The following is a 20,982-nucleotide window of genomic DNA, read 5'->3' on the forward strand; positions in this document are numbered from 1 at the left end:
AAACCTGTTGCCTCTCCATCACCATCACCTTCCAAGCTCATCACCTCCCGTCACTATCCAAACCTCTCACCTCCCCATCACCATCCAAACCCATCACCTCCACATCACTATGCAAACCCATTGCCTCCCCATCACCATCCAAATCCATCACCTCACCGATACCATCCAAACCCATCGAATCTCCAACACCATTCAAACCCACCACGTCCCTGACACTATTCAAACTCAAACACAAAGGATATAACAGGTGTAGGGCTAACCAAGGGACTAAGAGAGTCAGGAACTTTAAATCATTGACTAAAAGCTGACAAGTCCCCATGCCAGAATGGCCAACATCCTAAGGTTAAAAAAGAGGCAGCTGCAGAGAGACACTGCTTCTCATTTTCCAAAATTTCTCAGATTCTTGAGCGGTCCCAGTGACTGGAATTTAGCAAATTAACATGCCTATTCAGAAAGGGAAGCAAGAGAGAAAACAAGGACTGACAGGGCAGTTAATCTGATAGCATGTTATCAGGAAACTGCTTATGGGCATTTGATAAGATGCCATTTTTTAGATTAGATTACTTACAGTGTGGAAACAGGCCCTTCAGCCCAACAAGTCCACACCGACCTGCCGAAGCGCAACCCACCCATACCCCTACATTTACCCCTTCAGCTAACATTACGGGCAATTTAGCATGGTCAATTCACCTGACCTGCACATTTTTGGACTGTGCGAGGAAACCGGAGCACCCGGAGGAAACCCACGCAGACACGGGGAGAATGTGCAAATTCTATACAGTCAGTTGCCTGAGGTGGGAATTGAACCCGGATCTCTGGCGCTGTGAGACAGCAGTGTTAACCACTGTGCCACCCATTTAAAAGGTTAATATGAAAAATAAAAGTTCATGGTGCAGAGGGTAAGAAAAATATTTGGTATTGTGCCACAAAGATTGTTGGTTAGCAAATTAGAAATGTTCAGGATTGATAGGCTCTTGGCGTCATGCATTAGAAGTTGGCCGAAAGATAGGAAACAGATAGGTATAGATGGGCATTTCTCAGATTGCAAACAAATTGAAAGTGATGTTTCAAGGAATTGGTATGAGGACCTTTGCTTCTTTTGATTTATATAAACGACATGGAAATGGCTTTTGAGGGTAAAATCTCTAAATTTGTTTACGTACTAAACTAGTGAGAATACTAAATTGTGAGGATGATGCTGAGTGACTTGAGAGGGACATTGATAAGTTGGCCAAATGGACAGACACCTGGCAAATGAATATCGATGCAGAGAAATGTGGAGTAACGCATTTTGGTGGAAGGAACATGGAGACATATACAGGTTCAATGGTCCAACTTTGAGGAGATGACAGCAGCACAGGGACCTCAAGGTTCATGTGTATGATTCTCTGAAGATGGTCAGGCAAGTTGAAACCGTTGTTAAGAAGGCAATAGGATTCTTGGGTTTATAAATAGAAGCATTGAGTATAAAAGGAAGGAAGTGATGCTACACCTCTGCAAATTATTGGTCAGACCACATTTGAGTATTGTGTTCAGTTCTCAGTACCTTTTTTAAGTAAGGATGTTAAAGTCCTGGAGAAAGGTTAATGGTGATTTACTGGAATGATACCAGGAATAAAGGATTTTCAATACAAGGAATGATTGGACAGATAGGGCTTTTTCTTCTTGGAGCAGAGAAGATTAAGAATTGAGGTGTTCAGAATTATGAACAATTTTGACAGGGTAAAGAAGGCGATTCTGTTTCTGCTAGTACGTCAGTAAGTAGGGGTCACAATTTCAAGATTGTCAACAAGGGAGCTAAGAGTGAGATGAAGAGAATTTCTTTAATCAGAGAGTTGTTAGAATTTGGAATGCACGACCTGGGAGAGTGGTGGAGGTAGATTCCATAGGCAGTTTCAAAGAGAGTTGGATACATGTTTGAAAGTGATAAAGTTAGAGGGCTGCAGAGTTAGGCTGGAGAGTAGGCCTAGTTAGGGAGCTGTTTTGGGAGCTTTTACAGACACAGTGGATCAAATGACCTCCTTCTGTACTGTAAAATTTTATGATTCTATATTAGCATGGATAAAAGACTAGTTAGCTAATAGAAAATGGAGTAGTTATAAATGGGTCACTTCCTGGTTGGCAAGAACTTATGAGCAGTGCATAACAGAGATCAACGCAGGGCCCTCAACTATTTAGAATTCATAGAAATGATTTGAATGAAGGGGTGGAAGATAAGATTGCTAAGTTTGCTGATTACACAAAGATGGGTAGCACCGTACATTGTGAAGATGACATAAGGACGTACAAGGGAATATTATTTAAGTGACTAGGCAAAGATCTAGCATATGGAGTTTATAGTGTGAAACAATGTAAAATTGTCCATTGTGACAGGAAGAATAAAAGTAAGTATATTAATTAAATGGTAAGTTATTACAGAGCTCTGAGATGTAGAGGGATCGGAGTGTCCAAGTCCATGAATCACAAAAGGAGCAGCAAGTAGTCAGGAAAACTAATCAAATGTTACCTTTTATTGTGAGGGGAATTGAATACAAAGCCAAGAAGGTTATGCTTTCATTATGCAGGGTGAGACCACATCTGGAGTATAGTATACATTCCCAGTATCAGTATCACTTTATCAGTATAAAAAATGTCGGGGCATTCTTAAGAGGGAGATCAGGAAGGCAGAGACAGGATATGAGATAGCCTTGGCAAATAAGGTTAAGGATCATCCAAAGAGACTCTACAAGTACATTAAGAGCAAGACAGCAACTGGAGAGAGAGTAAGGCCCCTTAAAGATCACAGAGCTCGTCTTTGTGTTGAACTTCAGGAAATGGGATAGATATTAAATGAATATTTTGCATCAATTTTTACTGTGGAGAAAGAAACTGAGGCTGGAGAACTTAGGAAAATAAATATTGATGTTTTGAAAACAGTTCACAGTGCAAACGAGGAAGTGCTGGAGGTCTTAGAAGATGTAGAGGTGGATAAATCTCCAGGACCTGATCTAGTATATCTCAGGATTTTGTGGGAAGTTAGGGAGGAAATTGTGGAATATTTGTATCATCTATAAATACAGGTGAAATGCTGAATGACTGAAGAGTGGATAATGTTGTGCCTTTGTTTAAGAAGAAATGTAAGCAGAAGTCTGGGAATAATATACCTGTGAGTCTGACTTTGCTGGTGTGTAAGATGTTCAAAGTGATTCTGAAAGATCGGATTTGTGTGCATTTGAAGAGGCAATGAATGATGAGGGATAGTCACATGGGATTCAGAATGAGCTTGCCAATTGGATGCAAAATTGGCTTAATAGCAGGAGTCAGAGAGTGATGGTGGAGGGTTGTTTTCTTGGACTGGAGACCTGTGACCAGCATTGTTCAATAGGGATTGATGCTGAGTCCACTTTTGTTTGTCATTTATTTAAATGATTTAGATAAGAAAATAGAAAGCATGGTTAGTACTTTTGCAGAAGACACCAGGATGGGTGATAAAGTGGATAGTGAAGAAGGTTACAAACTCTGAGGTTCTTATTTTTCTCTACAGATGCTGGTATACCTGCTGAACTTTTCCAGCAATTTCTGATTTTATTACAAGAGATCTTGATCAATTGGGTCAATGGTCTGAAGAGTGGCAAACGGAGTTTAATTTGGATAAATGTGAGGTATTGTATTTTGGTAAAATAAACAAAGGCAAGACTTGTACAATTAAAAGTAAGGCCTTGGGCAGAGTTGTAGAACAGAGACCTCGGAATTCAGGTGCATAATTCTTTCAAGTTTGCATCACATATGATAGGATGGTTCAAGAGGTGTTTAGCATGCTTGCCTTCTTTGCTCAGACCTTTGAGCAAAGGTGTCTCTTTCCTGGTGGGAAATTTCAAGACTAAGAGGCATTTCGATGGGTATATGAATAGGAGGGGTTTGGAGGGATATGGGCCAGGTGCTGGCAGGTGGGACTAGATTGGGTTGGGATTTCTGGTCGGCATGGACGGGTTGGACCGAAGGGTCTGTTTCCATGCTGTACATCTCTGTGACTGTATGATTCTATGACTAGGGGGCATTTTTTTTATAGGTATTCTTATTAGAAATTTAACATTTTTACAAGTTTACAAAAATAAACAAAACAGGAGTCATATTTTTAAGGTGAGAGGAGAAAGATTTTAAAAAGACATGAGAGATAACTGTTTTACTAGAGAGTGGTTCGTGTGTTGAATGAACATCCAGAGGAAGCAGTGGATGTGGGTACAGTTACAACATTTAAAAGATACTTGGATAAGTACATGAATAAGAAATGTTTGGAGGGATAAGTGCCAAGTGCAGGCAGGTGGGACTAGTTTAGTTTGGGATTTTGGTCAGCATGGACTGTAAGGACCGAAGGATCTGTTTCCATACTGTATGAGTTTATGATTCCATAATTTATCCAATTACCTTTTGAAACTTTCTATTGAATCTGCTTCTACCTCCCTGTCGGGCAGCACATTCCAGATAACAACAAATCACATTTTAAAAATGGGTCATTCTTGCATTGGCAGGCTCTGTCTGGGGGAGTATTGCAAGGAATCAGTACTACGACCCCAAATGCCTTCAATCTATGTCAGTGATTTGTATGTGGTAACAGAATGTAATAATTTCAAGTTCACAGATGACACAAAATAAGGTCGGTATGTGTGCCCATAAGGAGGAGGCAAAGCAGCTTCAAGAGGATTAGGACAGATTTAGTGTGTAAGAGCATGGCAGATGGAATATAGTGTGAAAAAAGTGAGGTTATCAATGTTGAGTAGAGAAGCTGATGTTTAGAGTATTTCTTAAATGGTAACAGGTTGGATATCGTAGTGTGTACAAAGGGACGCAGGTGTCCTTTTTGATGAGTAACCTAAAACGTACATGCAAGTGCAACAAGTTATTAGGAAGGTTCATGATATGTTTATCGCAAGAGGATTAGTGAACTCTTGCTTTAATTGTGTAGGAGCTTAATTAGGCTACACCTGGAGTGCTATGAGCCATGCTGATCCCTTTACCTCAGAAAAGATATTATTGCCATAGGGAGAGTGTAATGAAGGTTCACCAGACAAAAAACTGAAAGAACTGCAGATGCTGACAATCCAAATGAAACACAGAAATTGCTAGAAAAACTCAACAGGTCTGGCAGCGTCCATGGTGAGAAAGCAGAGTCAATGTTTCAGGTTCCATTGACTCTTCTTCAGAACTGATTGTAGCTAGGAAATTGTTGATATTTATGCAGAAGTTGGGGGAGGTGGGAGAGGAGGAAATGATAGGTGGAGATAGAGCCCAAAGAGAGAGAAAAACAGTTGGACAGACAAAGGAATGGATAAAGGTCAGGTTGGGAGAATGGGGACTATTAGTAGCTAGCAATGGGTTGTGTGTGGTAGCAGGCCATTTGATGTCAAGGCCTGGTATTTGAGGGTTGGGGTCAGCACAGGGGAGGAAGGTGCTCCAGCCCTAAAATTGTTGAACTCAATATTGAGTCCAGAAGCCTGCAGAGGTCCCAAGTGGAAAATGAGGTGCTGTTCTTCCAGTTTGCGCTGAACTTCATTGCAGCAAGCCTGAGACAGAAATGCTAGCCAGGAAACATGGTGGTGTGTTGAAGTGGCAGGCAACTGGAAACTCAGGGTCATTTTTGTGGACAGTACATAGGAGTTCTGTAAAGGTCACCCAGTCTGTGCTTTGTTTCCCCAGTGTAAAGGAGACAACATAGTGCGCAGCGAGTATAGTAGATTGGATTGAGTGAAGAGCAGGTAAAGTGCTGCTTCACCTGGAAGGTGTTTTTGAGGCCTTGGAGACTCAGGAGGGAGGAAGTAAACAGGCAGATGTTACACCTTCTGCAATTGCAGGGGAAGATGCTGTGGGCTGAGGGGAGTGTTGGGAGTGAAGAAGAGTGGACCAGATGTCCCAGAGTGAATGGTCCCTTTGGAAGGCTGACAAGGGAGGGGAGGGGAATATATGTCTGCTGTTGGCATCCCTGTAGAGAAGGAGGAAATGGTTGCTGAAGATCTTATTGAGTGTATGCTGGTTGGATGGTAGGTGAGAACAAGGGGAATCCTATCGCTTTTGTGGAAGGGAAGAGAGAGGCTGAGGCCAAATATGGGAGATGGGTCAGACCTGGCTAAGGGCCCTGTCAACCACCTGTGTTTGTATGTATGTTAAAGGTTCACCAGACTTCTTGAGGTGACATGACTGTCCTATGAAGAGAGGACCTGTATTTTCTCGAGTTTTGAAGAATGAAAGGTGATCTCATTGAAACTTAAAAATTACATAAATGACTAGGATAGATGCTGGTAAGATATTTCCACTGGTTGGGGAGTCCAAAGCAATTTTGAAAGTAAGGGGAACGCCACTTAGAACTGAAATACACAGATTCTGTTTTACTCAGAAGGTGGTGAATGTTTGGTAAACTATAATCTTGAGGGCTGTAGAACCTCAGTTTATTGGCTCTGTTTAAAGTAGAGATAGATTTAAAAATATAGGAAATATAAAGGGAAAGAGTTATTGAAGTGGATGATCAGCTATGATCTTATTGAAAGACTGCACAGCCTTGAAGAGCTGAATGGCTTACCTCTCTTCCTATGTTGTCCCTTTTGTTCTTTTGCTGATTCTCTTTAGCTTTGGTCTCTCTGGTTACTAACCTTTCTGCCCTGGAAACAATATCTTCCTTTGTATTAGACCTCTTCCTGATTTTGAATGCTTCAATTAAACCTCCCCTTCACACTCTCTGCTCTAAGAAGGACAATCACATTTTCTCTGTCTCATTGTTACATGCTAGTGTTAATTTTATTGGAAGTAATATAATCATAGGTTTCTAATATTATTGAAAATACGAACATATTTGAGGGAGTGAGTGAGAGAGAGAGAGTGTAACATTGCCAACATTTAATCTATTTCTTTATATTGTGGGATAGTCTCCAGATTTATTCACTTGTATGCCTAATGGTAAGTTTCTGGGAGTATTACTGAACAAAGAGACTTGGAGTGCAGGTTCATAGTTCTTTAAAAGTGGAATTGCAGGTAGACAGGATAATGAAGATGTTTTTTATGCTTGCCTTTATTGGTCATTGCATTGAGTATAGGAGTTGGGAGGTCATGTAGAGGACATTGGTTTGACCAGTATTGGAATACTCTGTTTAATTCTGGTCTTTCTGCTATAGGGAGGATGTTGTGGAACTTGAAAGGATTCAGAAAAGATTTACAAAGATGTTGTCAGGATTGGAGGGTTTGAGCTATAGATGCTAAACAGGCTGGGGTTATTTTCTCTGGAGCGTCAGAGGCTGAGTGGTGACCTTACAGAGGTTTATAAAATCATGAGGGGCATGGCTAGACTGAGTCGACAATGTCTTTTCCTAAAGGTAGGGGAATCCAAAACTAGAGGCATAAATTTACGGTGAGAGAAATAAAGATTTAAAAGGGACCTAAGGGACAGCTTTTTCATGCAGAAGGTGGTGCGCATCTGGAATGAGCTGCCAGAGGAAGTGATGGATGCTGGTACAAATACAACATTGAAAAGACATCTGGATAGACATTTGAATAGGAAGGATTTAGAGAGATATGGACAAAATGCTGGCAAACGGGACTAGATTTATTTAGATATCTGGTCAGCATGGACAAGTTGAATGGAAGGGTCTTTTTCTGTGCTGTGCATCTCTATGACTCCATGACTCGATTTGAAACAGTCTCCTTGGTAACAGCCAGGTGGCACTGTTCAGCTTTCTTTGGTTCCATTTTCTGTTGAGCTTTTCATGCTGAAGCTTCTGCACAGTAACACCTATCACAAACTTGTCAAAATCAGACCACCTGCTGATGGCATCTCTTTTTTTGCCTTCCATCAACCCACTTCCTACCTCTCTCATTCTGTCCTTTCTCTCCCTCCTACCATTCCTTGCCTCCCCTTCCCCATCTCCACAACACCCACTTCCCTGCCCCTTCCTCCCTTACCCCTCCGCACTCATACAAATTGAGGCTAGTAAAGAAAATGTTTGTATGTTTGCCTTTATTGGTCAGTGAATTGAGTATGGTTTAATGTGGTTTGCAGCAATAGCTAGCATCACAAATGTTTTGTCGCTACAATGGGCTGAGTCATCTGGTGTAAAGGATGTCCTCAATATTGGGAATTTTAGATATTCATCTGGTGCTTACTTCCTCAGGTCAGTGCTGGGAATGAGAAGCACACACATCTTATGTCTGTACCTCCCTCTCTGAACCTTATCATCCCAAAAATACTGAGCACTTTTTTTCTGAATTGAGATTCCTTTTAATATACGAGTTTTCCTCACATCAAATCCTGATTCGTGCTTACATTAAATATATTTTTCCAGATATCTCATCTTTCTTGGATTATGTCTTCTCATCCCTCTCTTTATCCCCAACACAATATCACCTCATCTTATAAAGAATTGCAGTGAGTGTGAGAGGTGTTGCAATTATCAACACAACAAGAAAGGTCCATGGCGAATCTCGTGATTCCTGTTCCAGACTTGGGTTTCTCCATCTCCTGAGTGGATAACTGAAATCTGCCTTCACTAACATCATTGGCTTTCTTGTTGATTTGGTTGCAATGTTCCTCCCTCTGTTGATCTACAGCACAAATCCAGCAATGCTCTGGTATCTCTGTTTAACTCCAGTTAGAGCTGGATGGCAAGAATTTCCTGGGCAGGGCTTGAGTTGGAATTTTTGTAGGGATTTGGAGAGGGTTCGGGAGAATAGGGCAGTAGGGGAACCAATGATGATTGCAAACATGGAACATGAAAGCTTTGACACAAATTGCACCTGACAGTGTCAGCAAAGAAGTGATTAGCCTCACATTTGGTTTCCATTGCCAATTAAGAAAGCAAATGCAATGCAAAACGGGAACTAGTAAGCACAGGAACAACATGCAGTATCAACAGAGACGTAAACTAATGTCTGAGGATTGCACATTGACTTCAAACCGATGGATGTGGTGCTGGGAGATTGGCTATAAGAGGGGCAATAAAAAGGCCTGTAACATTTGTTTATTCTTGATTGTTAATGTTCTGAAAGAAATGTAACTGTTGCTGGAAGATACAGAAATGAATCTGCCACAGAAGGAGGCCATTTCACCCATGGTGCCTGTGTTAGTTTCATTTCTGCATTAATGCTCACCTTTCTTAATGCCACCTCCCTCTATCTTTACTATTCAGGGTTTAAATCTAGAAGCCTTCAATACCATGATCAATTAGATTCAGAAATGGTGGTACAGATACAGGTACACAATCCTTTATCTGAAATCCTTGGGGCCAATTGTTTTCGGAATTCGGAATTTTTCAGATTTTGGAATAAACAACATTTTCACAATGAAATTTTAAAAATTACCGAACAGCAGATGCACATGTGAATAGTATGAGTGCTGAGACACAATTGACGCCTGCCAGTGCTGGGCCACGCCACCATGTCACATCTGATTGATGTGGTTTGAGTGGGTGTGGAGTTAGGTCACCTGATTGCATGCCAAAATAACGTTCCACACTCTATGAAAAATATTTCGGAGCTTGTTGGATTTCAGAATTTCGGATAAAGGATTCTATACCTGTAATAGTATCCATTGTGTTATGACATGGAGACAGACAACCAATCTAAATCAGCCTTTCTACCTCTATGTTTGTAACACAATAAAATTAAATTGGGACGCCTCAAAATTGACCCTAGTGGTTCCTAACCAGACTTTTGAATAACCAATCCCAGACTCTGAATAATAAATTCCAGACACTAGTTTGTATTTTAAATAAAAGACTTAGCAATTTATTAACAGGTTGTCAATTTGCTCGCTGAACTGATAGAATGTAGAAGATTTGTTCTCAGACGCTTCATCACCATGCTAGGTAACATCACCAGTGAGCCTCTGGTGTTCTGTCCCACTTGCTATTTATCTGTCTCGATTTATTGTGGTAGGATCTTAGCAGAGGCAGTAATGCAGAGACTGGAACAAACAACTCTGCCAACCATCCAACCCAAACTTTGGGTCCACTACATGGATGACATCTTTGTCATCACTAAACAAAACAAATTACAGGAAACGTTCAAGACCATCAATAATACCCTTACTGGCATAAAATTCACAAAAGAGGAGGAAAACAACAACAAACTGACATTCCTAGATGTTGCAGTGGAGCAAACAGCCAATAGGGAACTTCAAACCAGTGTCTACAGGAAAACAACACATACAGAGCAAATACTGAACTGCAGAAGCAGTTATCCCAATGCCCACAAACGAAGCTGCATTAAAACATTATTTCAATGAGCCACCACACACTGCAGCACAGAGGATCTACAAAGAGCAGAGGAAAATCACCTATACAGTGTATTAAAAAAAATGGGTGCCATTGAACACAGTCTGCTGATTTCTTAGCAACAAACTCAAACAAGCAGACAAAACATTCCAGAAACCCTAGCCACTCTCCCCTACATCAAAGACGTCTCAGAAATGAATGCCAGGCTACTCAGACCTCTTGGCATCATGATAGCCCACAAACCCACCACCACACTAAGACGGCAGCTAATGAACTTGAAAGATCCTATACAGACAACAAGCAAAACTATTGCTATTTACAAAATACCTTGCAAGAACAGTAACAAAACAGGCAGAAAACTAGCCACCAGGATGCATGAACATCAACTAGCCACAAAAAGACATGACCCACTCCCACTAGTATCTTTACATACAAATGAGGAAAGACACCACTTTGACTGGGACAACACATCTATTCTAGGACAAGCCAAATAGAGACACGTATGAGAATTCCTAGAAGCAAGATATTCCAACTGGAATTCTACCAACAAACACATTGACTTAGATCCCATTTACCACCCTTGAGAAAAAGAACAGGAAATGGAATCACCATAGGAAATGACATCACCAATGCAAGGAAACCTAAACACATAAATAGAAAGCAAACCATACCACCAGTGCTTCACCCAGAGGCTCAGTCATGATTTTATCTAGTGTGTTGACGAAAACGTCTGAAAACAAACCTTCCAGCTCAGCGAGCAAACATACATCCAGGTGATATCATTTCCCGTTCTATTTCTGAGAGGTTGATAAATGGGGTTCAAATCTATATGTTTGTTGATGGAGTTCTGGTTTGAATGTCAGGCCTCCAGGAATTCCCATGCGTGTCTTTGTTTAGCCTGTCCCAGGACAGATGTGTTGTCCCAGGATGAATGTAAAGCCAATGGAGAGCTGCAGACCAGCCTCTATAGGAAAGCCACACACTGACCAGGTACTCAACTACAGGAGCAATTACCCTAACACCCACAAACAGAGCTCCTTGAGGACTTTATTTAAACAAGCCGCAAGACCCAGGAACTATGAGAAGCCGAGAAAAAACACCTATGCACCGTATTCAGGAATAATGGGCACCCAATAAGCGCAGTCCGCCAATTCCTGCATAACTGACCCAAACAATAAGATACAACACACCCAGAGATTCTAGCCACCCTGCTATACACCAAAGACATCTCGGAGATGACGACCAGACTTCTCCGGTCCCTAGGCATCGTGGTAGCTCACAAACCTACCACCACACTGAAACAGCTCTTGATGAACTTAAAGTACCCTGTTGCCAACAACCAGCAGAATGAATGTTATATAGAAAATACCCTGCAAGGATTGCAACAAACGTTACATTGGACAAACGAGCAGGAAGCTATCTACCAGGATACATGAGCACCAACTAGCCACCTAAAGACATGACCAACTATCACTGGTATCCATACACACAGACGAAAAGGGACACCAGTTCGACTGGAACAATACATCCATCCTGGGACAGGCTAAATAAAGATACACAGGGGAATTCCAAGCGGCCTGGCATTCAAACCGGAACTCCATCAACAAATATATCAATTTTGACCCCATTTACCAAAATCTCAGAAAGCAACTTTACAACTTGATCCACAACCTGAGGTACAAGTTTTCTCCAAAATCTCAACAATATAGTAACTTCAGCAGAGCACAAATGCCATATCTAACTGGCCTGTGCTATAGACCCAAAAGCCTTTGTTTCACCTCCATTAACACAAAAGATGGACAGAAACAAACACAGTTAAGGGATAAATAAAAGAAAATAACAAAACTGGCCAGATTATTTAAGTGGTTTCCATAATGCATTGTTCCACAGGCCTATCTGATGATTTCTTGGTTGATTTTCTGAAGATGTCATTCAGAGTCACCCTTATACTTAGATAAAGACAATAATACAGAAAATTTAGTTTTCTATTCTCTGAGCTTTCAAGAGCTGTTTATGGGAGGTTACGGAAAGGAGATTTCAAATTTTCATGCTGTAGCATCAATAGCTAGATTCCTTTTCTCTCATAAAACACAGTCCAAAATCCATTTACTCTGACCGTTTCCTGAAACACTGTCCATCTTCAGGAGAACCCGGTTACCATTCAACATCTGCCATCTGCTTGAGCATAAGATCTTATCCAGACTTACTGGAACCAATTCCCAGGTACTGATCTTGTTGATAGCCAACTTCTGCTATCAGTTTAAACATAATGCTCTTCTCTGGTGATGAAACGTCTGCAGAATCTTTTGATTAGGAACCAACCTGCAGTTAATGAATAAATAAAAGCCAATTTGGTTTGTTTTCCCTTTAACACAAGCTTGTTAGCCACAGTCCAAAACTCATCTTTGGCTCACATTTCCCAGTTCCAAACCAAGATGATAAAAGAATAAAATTAAAAAATGCAAAATCAGCAAGGCGTCTTAACAATTGAATAAAAAATATAGCCCTTTTAAAAACTATATAATATTAACCAAGTGCAGTAAGAGTTCAGTGAACAAAAAATGTAAAAAAAAATACAGGAACAAGAATCGCTATTTGTTTAAATCACTTTCGTTCACCATTTACCCTGAAGAATAAGCGGACAAAACAGGTTTCAAAATGGAGAAGCAGGTAATTTAAAATGCCAGTGAGAAAGGAAAACATAGTGTGAACAGTTCGAAAGACGATAATGACCATTGACTTAAGGGGCGGCACAGTGGTTCAGTAGTTAGCACTGCTGCCTCACAGCATCAGGGTCCCAGGTTCAATTTCAGCCTTGGGCGACTATGTGGAGTTTGCACATTCTCCCCGTGTCTGTGTGGGTTTCCTTCGGGTGCTCTAGTTTCCTCCCACAGTCCAAAGATGTGCAGGTCAGGTGAATCGGCCATGCTAAATTGCCCATAGGTTAGATGCGTTAGTTAGAGGGAAAAGGGTTACTCTTCAGAGGGTCGGTGTGGACTTGTTGGGTTGAAGGGCCTGTTTCCACACCGGAGGTAATCTAATCTAAACTTTGTTGATATGACGTTTTATCTGAAATAGAGCATGTAACTACTGAAAATTGACATGCAATATTCATGGGCTTCACTGGTTATGCCAGTATTTATTGGCAAGCATTAGCCCTGGAATAGTTAGTTCCTGATGAAGGGCTTTTGCCCGAAACATTGATTTTCCTGCTTCTAGGATGCTGCCTGACCTGCTGTGCTTTTCCAGAACCACTCTAATCTAGACTGGAATAGTTAGTGCTGAGATGCATTCTTGAACTACTGCAGTCCATGTGTAGGTAGACCCACAGTTATATTAGTGAGAGCTAGAATTTTGACTGAGCGTCAATATTTTTCTAAGCCATGTTGTGAGTGACTTGGAGGTGGATTATATGTATCTGCTGCCTTTTCTTCTGCATGGTAGTGATCATGGTTTGGAAGGTGTTGTTCAAGTAGCCTTGATGAGTTGTAGCTGTGCATCTTGTAGCTGGTAGACACTGCTGCCACTGAGCATCAATAGTGGCGGGAAGTGTTGGTGAATGTTTGTGGGTGTGTTAGTCAAGGGGTTGCTTTGTGCTGGATGTTGTCAAACATTTTGACTAATGTTGGAGCTGCACTTTTCGAGGCCAATGAGGAGTATTCCCTCGTAGTCCTGACTTGCAACTGGTATATGGTGGTGAGTTACTTGCTACTGAATTCCTAAACTCTGACCTGATCTTGTAGCCACAGTATATCTCTGACTTGGCCTGATAAGTTTCTGGTCAACATTCCTGACTCTCAACCCAAATAGCTAAACCATATTAAATTCATTTGCTATTTCTGGAACTATGTGTTTCAATTAGCTGTTGTGTTAGACTACACCGTAAAAATCATCTGTTGTGTGAAAAGTGCTTTGTGGCATTTCACTTAGAAAGGACCTGTCTAAATGTGAATTTTATTTGTTTTAACAGATTAAGAAAGGTCACAGGACACCAGAAATGAATGTACCAAAAGATGGTAAGCAGACTATCAAAACAGTGTAACATTTTAATTTATCTCCAGTTATGTTGATATCTTGCTATCTACCAAAGAACAAAGGACAAAGAAAATTTACAGCCCAGGAACAGGTCCTTCGACCCTCCAAGCCTGAGCCAATCCAAATGTACTGTCTAAACCAGTTGGTCAATTCCTAAGCATCTGATTCCCTCTGCTCCCCACCTACTCATGCATCTGTCCAGACGCATCTTAAATGAATCTACTGTGCCTGCCTCTACCACCTCTGCTGGCAACACGTTCCAAACGCCCACCACCCTCTGTGTGAAGTACTTGCCTCATGTATCCCCCTTAAACTTTCCACCTCTCACCATGAAAGTGTGACCTCTCGTTATTGAATCCTTCACTCTGGGAAAAAGCTTGTCTCTATCCACCTTGCCTATACCCTTCATGATTTTGTAAACCTCAATCAGTTTCCCTACTCAATCTCCTTTCTTCTAATGAAAATAAACCTAACTTACTCAACCTTTCTTCATAGCTCGCACCTTCCATACCAGGCAACATCCTCGTAAACCTTCTCTGCACCCTCTCCAAAGCATCCAATAATGCATTACATTATCTTCTGTCCTTGCTCTGTTTCTGTGAACTTTCCTGTTGAAATCCTATGACCACATTTATAATGGAAACTGCAAGTCATATTGTAGTTATACTGTCCCACTACTGAGGCTCTACAACACAATTTGCAGCATGATAATCAGCACCAATTGGAATTCCTCTCTTCACATCACTATTTAAAATCAAAATCTTGGACCATGCTTTCAGGTCTAGTAGCTCCCATGTTTACTGTTGGCTTTTGATCACATTATCATGAAGTACCTAGGGATATTTCCCAGATGAAAGTTGCTACATAAATGCAATTTTTAGTTGTTCAGCTATGACATTATTTGCAGCTAGTGCTGTTTAATTTCTATTTTAGTTGTAATGAAAGACCTGGAACTCATATTCTTAATTGGAGGAACACTCTAAGTCTGCGTAGGAGATGATGGGGACTGGAGGACAATACTGTATAATATAAATTAGAAAGAAAACTTAAGATGACAAAATGGACATTTGTTTGGTTGTTTGATCAGTCAGATATTGGATTCCTCAGGATTAAATTCATTGGTGCTTATCTACAGGTTCTCCTGTTCCCATTGGAGTCCGAAGCTACAAGGATCACTGGCTGACTAAGCGGACTACATTAATAAGTAAGTGAGATCCCTCATTTTGAAAAAGATTTCTCTCTGATACCTTAACAGGTTGCTTGACCTGATACTTACTTTCAGGGAGCATTATTATGAGGTGTAATCCTTCTTTTGTGCAGATGTACCCATGACCTTGCTCTTCAAGTGGGGTCAGGAAACTGTGGCAATCCCTTTTTTTATTCCTTTTGAAAGTGCCTGTAAAAATGCAGCACATTCATTTGGTGAGAGTGCGAATTTGATGCTCTCTCCCGCATGTCCTCATTGTGGTACTGAAAGGGACAGTAGTTAACTGTGGCACTAGTTAAGATTCACTTTCATACATTTCATCTTAGGAGGATAAATAGGCCATTCGAGCCTGTTCCGCCATTCAGCTGATTTGGTTACTCCACATTCACACCTACCCCCTGATAACCTTCCCACTGCCCCCTTACTTATCAAGAATCAATATTCAAAGACTCTGCTTTCACTACCTTTTGAGGAAGAGAGTTCACAAGTGAACACAGCAGTAGCTTATCAGAACTTCAAGAAAGTCAGGAGGCAGAGGTGAGGGTTGTGGCTGTCACTAAGGAGACAGTGCTAGGGAAGCTGAAAAATCAACAGTTGGATAAATCATTGGGACCAGATGGACGACACCCCAAATTTCTGGAGGAGATAACTGAGGAGATGATGGAGATATTGCTGGTGGTTTTCCAGGAATCACGAGAGTCAGGGAGAGTCCAGAGGGCTGAAAAATGTTTAAGAAGGGAGGGGGGCAGAAAATTGGAAATGATAGGTCGGTTAGCCTGAACTTGATCATTGATAAGATTTTAGAGTCCATTATTAAGAATGAGATTGCGGGGTATTTGGAAGTGCATGATAAAGTGGGGCTGATTCAGCATGCCTTCTTCAAGGGGAGGTCATGCCTGACAAATCTGTTAGGACTCTTTGAGGGTATAATGAGCAAATTAGATGAAGGAAAGCCAATGGATGTGATCTATTTTGATTTCCAAAAGAACTTTGACAAGATGCCGTCACAGGAGGCTGCTAAATAAGATAAGAGCCCGTGGCTATAGAGGTAAGGTACTGACCTGGATAGAAGATTGGCTGACTGGCAGAAAGCAGAAAGTGGGGATAAAGGAGTCTCTTTCAGTATGGCAGCTGGTGATGAGTGAATTCCGCAGGGTACAGTGCTGGGTTCACAATTCTTCAAGTTATACATTAACAACCTGGACGAAGGAGCTGAGGACATTGTTGCTCAGTTTGCCAGATAATACGATGATAAGATGGAGGGACAGGTATTATTGAGAAGATGAGGATTGCTGGCTGGGAGAATGGATAAAAAAGTAGCAGATGCAATACAATGTGGGAAAGTTATGCACTTTAGACAGAAGAATAGAGATGTAGACTATTTTCTAAATGGGGAAAGTACTTTGTAAATCTGCAGCAAAAAGGAATATAGAAGTCCTAGATCAGGATTCTCTTAAGGTTAGTGTCAGGCCATAAGATATAGGAGCAGAATAAGGTTATTTGGCCCATCAAATCTGCTCTGTCATTTGATCATGGCGTATATATTTCTAAAATCTATTCTCTTCCCTTTTCCCCATAACCCTAGATCCCTTACTAATCAAGAATCTATTTATCTCTGTCTTAAGTACACTCAATGACTTGGTCTCCCAAGCCTTCTGTAGCAATGAGTTCTGTAAGTTAACCATCCTTTGGCTGAAGAAATTCCTCCTCATCTCAGTTCTAACATGCAGATTCAGTGGCACTTAGGAAGGCACATACGATGTGAGCATTCATTTTGAGAGGGTTAGAATACAAGAACAGGAGTGTACTGCTGAGACTGTATAAAACTCTGGTCAAGACCACATTTGTGACCATTTTGGTCTCCTTATCTGAGGGAGAAATCTCATCCATTATGAAGGATGAGATTTCTGAATACTTGGAAGTATATGGTAAAATAGGGCAAAGTCAGCATGGTTTCATCCATGGGGAGGTCATGCCTGATAAATCTGCTAGAATTCTTTGAGGAAGTAACAAACAGGTTAGACCAAGGAGTGCCAATGGATATTATCTACCTGGACTTCAAGAAGGCCTTTGACAAAGTACCGCACAGGTGGCTACTGAGTAAGATAAGCGCCCATGGTGTTCGAGGCAAGCACGGGTGGAAACTTGGCTGTCTGGCAGAAAGCAGAGAGTGGGGATAAAAGGATTGTTCTCAGGATGGCAGCCAGTGACAAGTGTTGTTCCACAAGGCTCAGTGTTAGGACCACAACTTTTTATGAAGGAACTGAGGGCATTCTGGTTACGTTTACAGATGATTCAAAGATAGGTGGAAGTACAGGTAACATTGAGGAAGCAGGGAGGCTGCAGAAGGATTTGGACAGGTTAGGAGAGTAGGCAAGTGGCAGATGGAGTACCATGTGGGAAAGTGTGAGATCATGCACTTTGGTAGGAAGAATAGAGACATGGGCTATTTTCTAAATGGGGAGAAAATTCAGAAGTCTGAGGTGCAAAAAGACTTGGTAGTTCTAGTCCAGGATTCTCTCAAGGTAAACTTGCAGGTTGAATCAGAAGTTAAGAGGCAAATGCAATGATGGCATTTATTTTGAAAGTGCTTGAGTATAAAAGTAGAAATGTATTTCTGATGCTCTGTAAGGCTCTGGTCAGACCACATTTGGAGTATTGTGTGCAGGTTTGGGCCCCATATCTCAGGAAGCGTGTACTGGCCCTGAAGCGTTTTCAGAGGAGGTTCACGAGAATGGTCCCAGGAATGAAAAGCTTAACATATGAGGAACATTTGAGGACTCTGAGTCTATATTCGATGGAGTTTAGAAGGATGAGGGGGGGATCTATTTGAAACATACAGAATTCTAAATGGCCTGGACAGAGTAAATGTTAGGAAAATGTTTCCATTGCTAGGAGAGACTAGGACCCAAGGGCACAGCCTTAGAATAATTCCTTTTAGAATGGAGATCAGGAGAAACGTCTTCAGCCAGAGATTGGTGAATCTCTGGAATTTATTGCCACAGAAGGCTGTGGAGGCCAGATCATTGAGTATATTTAAGACTGAGAAAAATAGGTTCTTGAGTATCAAGGGGATCAAGGGTTATAGGGAGAAAGCACGAGAATGGAATTGAGAAACTTATCAGCCATGATTGAATGGCAGAACAGGCTTGATGGGCTGAATGGCCTAAGTTCTGCTCCTATGTCTTATGGTTTTATGGTCTTAAGGTTGTGTTAGTCTTGTAGGGGATCCAGAGGAGATTTAAAAAATTATCGTGGGGATGAAGGGCTTGTCATATGAGGAGCATTTGAAGACTCTGGGTCTGTACTCAACGGAATTTAGAAGGATGGGAGGGTTTTCATTGAAACTTCCAGAATACTGATAGAATGGATGTGGAGAAAATGTTTCCTCTAGTAGGAGACACGAGCTTCAGAGAGAATGAATGACCTTTTAGAAACTTACAGGGAGAAGGCAGGAGAATGTGGTTGAGAAACTTATCAGCCACGATCGAATGATGGAGCAGACTTTATGGGCCAAATGGCCTAATTCTACTCCTATACCTTATGGTCTTTTGGAATATCTGCCTTCTGTGAGAGAGAATTTTTGTCCATCTCTGTCTTAATCCAGCTTGACAGTATTCTGGCTGATTACAGAACAGGAGTTTGTTGTCAGTCAGATCATAGCTGATTGGCTTTTTAACTCAATTTTCTTAGTTCAACTAACCTTGCACAGGTCGCAAGAAGATTGGGGTGGTGATGAAGAAAAAATTAAATTGGGCTACCCCCAAGTTGGGTAACACAACCACACCAGATGGTTGCTTTGAGAAAAAGTTGGGGGAAACAATCCCCTATTAGCTTCCTGCATTACAGTGGCTTGTCTCTTTAAGAGAGACCAGCTGACTTGGTGGCCTATGTGGGCAGGCTGTCTGTAGTGGCTCTTTGTCAAGTCTCAGACAAAAGACCTTCTGCTGCCTCTTCAGTCTGTCTGAACTCACAGGCAGTGTGTGTGTGCGTATGTGTGTGGGTGGGTGAAAGTGGGGGCAGGGAATCACATCAGTCCTGATTCCTTCACTGCACTTCAGCATCCTAAATCCCCACCCAGCAAGCCACATCAAATGATCCAAGCACAGTGCTCCTGAGAGCCAGCATTTTTTTAAAGAAGTCATACACTTTGGTCTGCCCCAGTAAATTCTCTCTCTCCAGATCTATTTACAAGAGATTTCTGATGTGAAGCTTTAAAAGAGGACAATAGCAATTACAGGCAACATGGCAGCAATCATTGCACGATAAGTACCATACTGAATCCTGGTGCAATCCTGATTCACTCTTCTCACCCTGTACTTCTAACCCAGTGCTCCTGAGACACCCCTCCCCCTCACTTAAGGGTTTCTTCTTGGCCTTTCCCAGGAGATTTCATTGTGGCTGGAATATGAGGGGGGATGGGGAAGTGGGGGGATGGGGAAGTGGGGTGTGGGAGTGCTGTGAATAATGGTGTTTAAGGCACCTTAAAGGTATGCGAGTTAGGGAAATGCTCAGGGCATTGTGTGGTTTGTTCTTGCCTTCATTTCTGAGTCTTTGTTTTCCTCATGGCTCCCTTGCTTTTCTATGCTCCCCTTCAAGGCTGCTGCTGCCTCCGCCAATACAAGACCGGATCCATTCCTTGGTCTCTGCTGGGGTTTTTGGTCTCATCTGGGACAGGGTGAGGGTGTCAACAAGGCTTTTACAATTGACCTCACTAACCTTGGGGGATTTGGGCAGCGTTTATCTACTCTGATCCCTGCTACTGTCTTTCTGCCAAACTGGTTTAATGTGTAATGTGAACAGGGTTTGGCTATAATGCACCCCATGGTTGATGGTGTGTCAGGAGCTCAGCTGGCACCTTGGTAAAGAGCCAATGGTTTCAGGAGGAGCAGGAGCAGGGGATTTAAGAGCAGAATTAAAATTGGTACTATAGAAATAGTCACGAGGTGATTCCTGAAGATGACATTCCCTTCAGTTCCTGTTAAGAATGTGTCCAAATCTCATTGGTCAACTTTCCAAGAATGGAAAGATCCCATGGGACACTGCTTGTTCATTACTGTCTTGCCTTCTTGACGCTGGACAAAGAGCCCTTCCTCCATTGAGGGTAAGATTATTAACAGACGCATGCACTAAACTGATATCATCCCCAGCTGACATCATCTGAGCTTCTCCAGGCTGTCCGATTGCAGACTATATGCTGCCTTTCTCTATATCACATGAGGCTAAACATTGATTTTTAGCAGCCTGTTCAGCTATGGTTGGCATCACAGTCAAGCTCGATTTCAGTCTCACCAAATAGCATACTTTCCAGTTGAGAGTGGGGATTCTAGCATATTAATTACATTCTATCCAGTTCAGGGTGTCTAGTTTTACCCCCCCGACAGCCTCTCAGTTGCAGAACTCAGGGCACCTATGTTCTTTCTCCCTTTTTGTCTCTTTAGGATCCCCCCCTTCCCCATTTGCTCCCAAATCTCATTTACATATATGAACAATGTGTCAAAAAAGTAC

At 41.6% G+C, this 20,982-nt stretch overlaps 1 protein-coding gene across 2 annotated transcripts in view; it reads left to right on the plus strand.

Moving 5' to 3' along the window:
• rcor2 (REST corepressor 2) overlaps nucleotides 1-20,982 on the plus strand; it is a 69,375-nt gene that overhangs the window by 9,060 nt on the left and 39,333 nt on the right. For both annotated transcript variants that reach the window (XM_072551207.1, XM_072551208.1), the window contains exons 2-3: nucleotides 14,203-14,248; nucleotides 15,403-15,471. In XM_072551207.1, coding sequence (XP_072407308.1) covers nucleotides 14,230-14,248; nucleotides 15,403-15,471 — 88 coding nt within the window. In that variant the 5' untranslated portion in view covers nucleotides 14,203-14,229. The remainder of the gene's footprint in view (nucleotides 1-14,202; nucleotides 14,249-15,402; nucleotides 15,472-20,982) is intronic.

The sequence above is a fragment of the Chiloscyllium punctatum genome, chromosome 31 (assembly GCF_047496795.1).
Source record: "Chiloscyllium punctatum isolate Juve2018m chromosome 31, sChiPun1.3, whole genome shotgun sequence".
NCBI classification, from domain to species: Eukaryota; Metazoa; Chordata; class Chondrichthyes; order Orectolobiformes; family Hemiscylliidae; genus Chiloscyllium; species Chiloscyllium punctatum.